At 37.2% G+C, this 5,824-nt stretch overlaps 2 protein-coding genes across 2 annotated transcripts in view; both read left to right on the top strand.

Moving 5' to 3' along the window:
- LOC104750092 (protein NUCLEAR FUSION DEFECTIVE 4-like) lies at window positions 372-2,456 on the top strand. The gene has a single exon (XM_010471836.2). It carries the CDS (start codon window positions 632-634, stop codon window positions 2,342-2,344), a length of 1,713 nt encoding a protein of 570 aa, XP_010470138.1. The 5' UTR covers window positions 372-631; the 3' UTR covers window positions 2,345-2,456.
- LOC104753458 overlaps window positions 3,890-5,824 on the top strand; it is a 3,348-nt gene continuing 1,413 nt past the window's right edge. The window contains exons 1-9 of the mRNA XM_010475711.2: window positions 3,890-4,100; window positions 4,373-4,550; window positions 4,652-4,714; window positions 4,792-4,897; window positions 4,984-5,088; window positions 5,179-5,255; window positions 5,364-5,484; window positions 5,582-5,654; window positions 5,790-5,820. Coding sequence (XP_010474013.2) covers window positions 4,024-4,100; window positions 4,373-4,550; window positions 4,652-4,714; window positions 4,792-4,897; window positions 4,984-5,088; window positions 5,179-5,255; window positions 5,364-5,484; window positions 5,582-5,654; window positions 5,790-5,820 — 831 coding nt within the window. The 5' untranslated portion in view covers window positions 3,890-4,023. The remainder of the gene's footprint in view (window positions 4,101-4,372; window positions 4,551-4,651; window positions 4,715-4,791; window positions 4,898-4,983; window positions 5,089-5,178; window positions 5,256-5,363; window positions 5,485-5,581; window positions 5,655-5,789; window positions 5,821-5,824) is intronic.

The following is a 5,824-nucleotide window of genomic DNA, read 5'->3' as shown; positions in this document are numbered from 1 at the left end:
ATATACTATTATTAATGTATTATTTAATATTATTATTATTCATTTTATTTGATCCTTTTTGTGTTTCAAAATTCTTGTTTACATTCATATGTGATAAAGAAAAAGTTAAATATAAATAAGACTGAATCAAATAGGTTAAATATCTCATTCATACTTATTGTTGTGGTATAGACATTCTATATGGAGATGGTTAGTTAAGCATTGGTGGATACTCTAATTTTTTTGTACTATTAGGTGGATACTTGATTCAGATAAATTCAACTTTTAATGTTAATCTCCTTTTATCTTTCTAACATAGAGACAAAAATAGAAAAGACAGATAGAATGGTCAAACTTTTTTTATCTTTTCTGAGCCTAGATAAAATGGTCAATCTCCTTCAAACTTTCCGACAATTAGCTCTCTCTTCGATACTTAAGATATATTACAAATTCCCCTATTCCTCTGGCTCTGATCTACTTTATAGCCCTGAGACTCTCTTTCTGTATCTTTAATCATTCATCTCTGTCTCTCTCTCTTAGTTTATTCTCTTATTTTTGGATCAGCCCAATAGTTTTCTCCTTTTCTCAATCTTTTATAAGATTCAGTTTCACAGAGATCTTGATAATATAGCCTCACACTCTGGTTTCCAAGATGGGAAACGACGAGACCGTACGATTCTTGATCCACCTATTCAATGGAAGATGGTTCATGGTGTTTGCTTCGTTCCTCATCATGGCTTGCGCTGGAGCTACCTATCTCTTTGGGACTTACTCCAAAGATATTAAATCAACACTTGGTTACGACCAGACAACGTTAAACCTGTTAGGTTTCTTTAAAGATCTTGGAGCAAACGTCGGAGTCTTGTCCGGACTCATTGCTGAGGTCACACCGACTTGGTTCGTTCTTACCATCGGTTCGGCGATGAACTTTGTCGGTTACTTCATGATCTGGCTTACCGTCACAGGTAAAGTCGCGAAGCCAAAGATTTGGCAAATGTGTCTTTACATTTGTATTGGAGCCAACTCGCAGAACTTTGCAAACACAGGAGCTTTGGTTACTTGTGTTAAGAATTTCCCTGAGAGCAGAGGAGTTATGCTTGGCTTGCTTAAGGGTTACGTTGGGCTAAGTGGAGCAATCATGACACAGCTTTATTTTGCTATCTATGGAAACGATTCCAAGTCTTTGATTCTGTTGATAGCATGGTTGCCTGCTGCGGTTTCTCTCGTGTTTGTGTATTTGATAAGAGAGAAGAAGGTTGTGAGGCAGAGGAATGAACTCAGTGTGTTTTACCAATTCCTTTATATTTCTATATTCTTGGCTTTGTTCCTTATGGCAATGAACATTGCTGAGAAGCAAGTTCATTTCTCCAAAGCAGCTTATGCGGCCAGCGCTACGATCTGCTGTGTTTTGCTCTTTGTGCCTCTTACCGTTTCGGTTAAACAAGAGATTGAAGTCTGGAACATGAAGAAGTTGCCTATCGAAGAACCTAGTGAGGTCAAGGTAGAAAAACCCAAGAAAGAAGTTGATCTTGATCAGGACAAAACCGCCAAGGTGGAAGAGAAAGAGACAAAATCTTGTTTCTTGACGGTGTTTTCTCCACCGCCAAGAGGGGAAGATTACACAATACTACAAGCACTATTGAGCACCGACATGATAATCCTATTTGTCGCAACATTTTGTGGTTTAGGATCGAGCTTGACCGCCGTAGACAACCTCGGGCAGATAGGGGAATCCCTCGGCTACCCGAACCACACGGTTAGCTCTTTTGTGTCTCTAGTCAGCATATGGAACTACTTCGGTCGAGTTTTCTCAGGTTTTGTCTCGGAATACTTGGTTGCCAAGTATAAACTACCACGACCGCTCATGATGACATTAGTCCTCTTATTGAGTTGTGCTGGCCACCTTCTCATTGCGTTCCCGGTACCAGGCTCAGTATATATCGCGTCAATACTTATGGGATTCTCTTTCGGCGCACAACTTCCTTTGCTCTTTGCCATCATCTCAGAACTTTTCGGGCTCAAGTACTACTCTACATTGTTCAATTGTGGACAGCTTGCTAGTCCCCTCGGTTCATACATCCTCAACGTTCGTGTCACGGGAATGCTTTACGATAGAGAGGCCTTGAAGCAACTAGCAGCCCAAGGGCTAACCCGGAAAGATGTAAAGGACTTGACTTGCTTAGGAAGTCAATGTTATAAGTTGCCATTTGTGATTTTGGCTGCAGTAACGTTCTTTGGAGCGCTTGTGTCTTTGGTTCTAGCAATGAGGACGAGAGAGTTTTACAAAGGTGATATTTACAAGAAGTTTAGGGAGAATCCTGAATCCGAGTCTGCAATCGTTGTCTCGGATTCGAGAAAATCTTGATTGGATTGGATCAAGAAAAGATGTTGAAATTTGTTGGTTAAATAAATCAAACAAATTGGATTTGTAACTTGACGACATAGAGATGAATAAACTAATAGTCTCTTTTTCAACTTTGGTTTATTTCTCTTTAGTTTAGGACAAGTAGTTGAAACGCTTTTATTGTCGGTCAATCTAAAATACTAAAAACACGTAACAGTAATCATGTGATGTGATAATCTCATAAGTCACAAAATTCCAAAACGAAACGTTCAGGAGTTGTAATGTTACATCGGATAAGATCTGTCATATAGCAGCACTCGTGTCTGTCTCACTCTCACCAACTATGGATAAAGCACACCGAATAATTGTTGATTTACCTATTTGTCCCTTTGAGCATGAGCTCTTAGTGTAAATATTATTGGACGTTGATCAAGGGATAAAGAGTCAAATAAGTTACGACACATTCGTCACTCTTTAGAAAACTGTCCAATTATGACTTAGGTTGTGATTCAAATGCGTGTCTATATTTTCTTTTCTTTTCATCTAGGGTATCATTATCTGTTAAAGTTCCATCACTATCCAAGTGGATAATAGAGAGTGTTGTACCTAATCCACCTATGTTCGCTTCACCAAGAAAATTTAGTCTACATCATTGCCATGCTTATGTTAGTGACATATTCAAATATCCAAAATTTAGTGACATATTCACAGAGCTACAATCAATCATGGCGTGGACCTCCACAACCTTTGAAGTCTGAACGATTATGCTACCACATAGGGCCGGGGTAGAGAGAGAGGGTAAAGAAATTTAAAGATCAAGTGAAAATGCATATAAAATGTAGTAATGTACCAACTAATTGATGAATTTGTAAGGCATTTTCTCTCAATTGGGTGTCTGCGTAAGGCAACTGATCATGAGGACTTTTGAAACATCTCGGCCTGAAAATAAACCCAGGCCAATCTTATTTTTTTAGAAATTAGAAACCATTATGATGTAAAACATCTTTTAAGACGCTTTGCAATGAGTTATATTAATGAGAGACTGTATGTCAATTTGTCATGCGTGTTGTGGCCGGGGTATCACCATATTGCGTGCCAAAGACTTCAATTTGTAACGCTAGAAGACTGTAGGTTATGGGCGTCCAGCAATGTGACCACATTTGGAATAGTTTGGTTAAATTTCTACTTTAGGATAAAGCCTGCAACCCTTTATAATTTATAAATTCAAACATATCAGATATTTTGACACCAAAATAACCAAAATTTCGGAAAGACTTATCTTTTTCAAAACTTAACCAAATTTTTATTCAAATAAATTTTACTAGTTTTATTTTTTTTTTTAATATTTTCATATTTGTATACCCAAAACCAAACCCAAACTAAAATTCCAAATTATCCCGATGTATCCTAATAAATTTTTGTATCCAAAATACCCAGAATTAAACGAACCAAACACTCGAACCAGACGAGGACATTTATATTTTACTGCTTAGTAAAAAAAAAAAAAAAGACGGAGTCATTTAGGGGTCTCGATCACAGAAGTTAAGTGCTGCCTCTTTTAAACAGTCCCCCTACTTCGCGCTTCCCAACGCTTGCAACTCTTTTTAAGGGTTTCATCTGAACGAAAGGAGGAGGTCGGGTAATCCCCCCCCACCCACCCCAAAACTCACAGAGACGGAGAGAAACAGAGAGTGTTAACGATGGATTTGGATGGACCACTTGATTTCGAGGACGAAGATCCTCTGGTTAACCCACCACCAGCGATAATTGAGAAAAGGTCAATCCTTTTTTAATCTTTAGCAACAATTCGAATTCCCTAATTCCTCTTTCTTCAACCCATCCTCTGTTTTCGCTTTAACTGTTGTCATTGTAGTGAAATTTTGAGTCTTTGTAGATTAGGGTTTTCTCGAAATTTTTGGGATCCAATTTTATCTGCTACTGTAGAAAGAAAAAGAAAAAACTTGGTCTTTGTTTAAGGGTTGATGTAAAGTTTGTTCCTTTAGAAATTGACACAAAGCTTATAACTTTTTTATATGTTCACAAAAACAGGAAGAAGGTTATTGGTTTAGATGATCTTCTATCTGATTTTTACAAAGAGAAGAGTAAGCTTATTGACAAGCAAAACAAGAAGAAACGCAAAGTCTCCAAGGTTTACGATTCTGATGATGATGATGAACAAGGCAAAGTAGCTAAGCTTTCTCAATGTGTTGATGAGGTTCATAATCAGGTATATACAGTCAAAAATCATCCTCTTTTATCTTACATTTCTGATGTGCACCTGTTTGGTGGTGATTTGTTGGGTTATTACATATTTACATGTTTTTGTAGATGAATGAGATTGCTGGTGAAGAAGATTATCAAGAATGGGGATTATCTATGTTTGGAGATCAGGTTAGGTTGATTTTGTTGTTTTCAGAGTAAGTGAGATGGTTTGTTTAGGATTTGTACTTGTTGATGTTGCTATACAGAAAACTCCAATTCCTTCACCGCATGTTGATCTCGATAGCTGCTACTTGTTGAAAGAGTTTATGAATAATCAGTTGAATCTGATGGTTGGTCTTATCGTAGATGAAGGTTAGTTTTTTTTTTGTGAACTTATTCGTCTTTTAGTTGATTATGTTTTTACTTAAGAAGATGATAGGTTTCACTGTACAATCTAGGAACGACGTTTCTCGAAGGATTGTTGGTTAATGGCTTGCTCACAAGACTGATCTTGACGTGTGCACGAGTGGAAAAACTCATATGCAAATGGACGCTTAATATATGTGTGTGTCTAGTAGCTCTTTCTTATTTAAGTTTCTTTGTTTTATGGACTTTTTGCTTACCTTGTGGTTTTGATGTCTAGGACTTATCAGTGTTGTATTCGTTAAAAGAAGATCTAAGATCATCTGCTTGTGACTTTTGGTGTTCCATACTGTTATCACAGAACGAGGTACGTTTTTTGTATTTTCTTTCTTTCCTGCGCTTGCTTCCGTAGCTTATTACATTATGTTTTGACTGAAGCCAACTCCGTTGGTTTTAAACAATGTGGTTTAATCAGGTTAATGGAGCAGCTCCTGTTGAAATTAACTGGCTTCCTAACTACCAGGAACTTAAAGAAGCTCTTGAAACATATGGGTTCAGAATTAATTCTTCACAAGATGTTGAACTAACAGAAGCAGGTGTGTTTCATGTTGATCCTTGTTCTTTTATTGGTGGTTATATTTTCTTTAGGTTTTATAATACTAATACTTAAGTCTATTTACTTTTCGCTTCAAGATTCTGAGTCTCAAGGTCCTCCTCAGAATATTAGAGCTTGGCTCAAACTTGTCACAGCTTGTTGTCAAATTAGGTTTGTGGATCCTTCATTTTCATTGCCGATTCAGTAATTCTTTTGTTGCGTTTTGAGTATCTAACTGTGGCAGGACTTAGCTATTTCATACATTTTGATTACTCCTGCTTTCTCCTGGTGCTTCATTGGTTTCAGGTGTAAAAATCCCATTTTTTCCACTTCACAAGTTG

Source organism: Camelina sativa, chromosome 16, assembly GCF_000633955.1.
Source record: "Camelina sativa cultivar DH55 chromosome 16, Cs, whole genome shotgun sequence".
Lineage (NCBI taxonomy): Eukaryota > Viridiplantae > Streptophyta > Magnoliopsida > Brassicales > Brassicaceae > Camelina > Camelina sativa.
Note: the sequence above shows the minus strand (reverse complement) of the source record. Positions and strands in the feature narration are given on the sequence as shown.

Coding starts and splice junctions, on each gene's coding strand:
- LOC104750092 (XM_010471836.2), top strand. CDS start 632: ATGGGAAACGACGAGACCGTACGATTCTTGATCCACCTATTCAATGGA.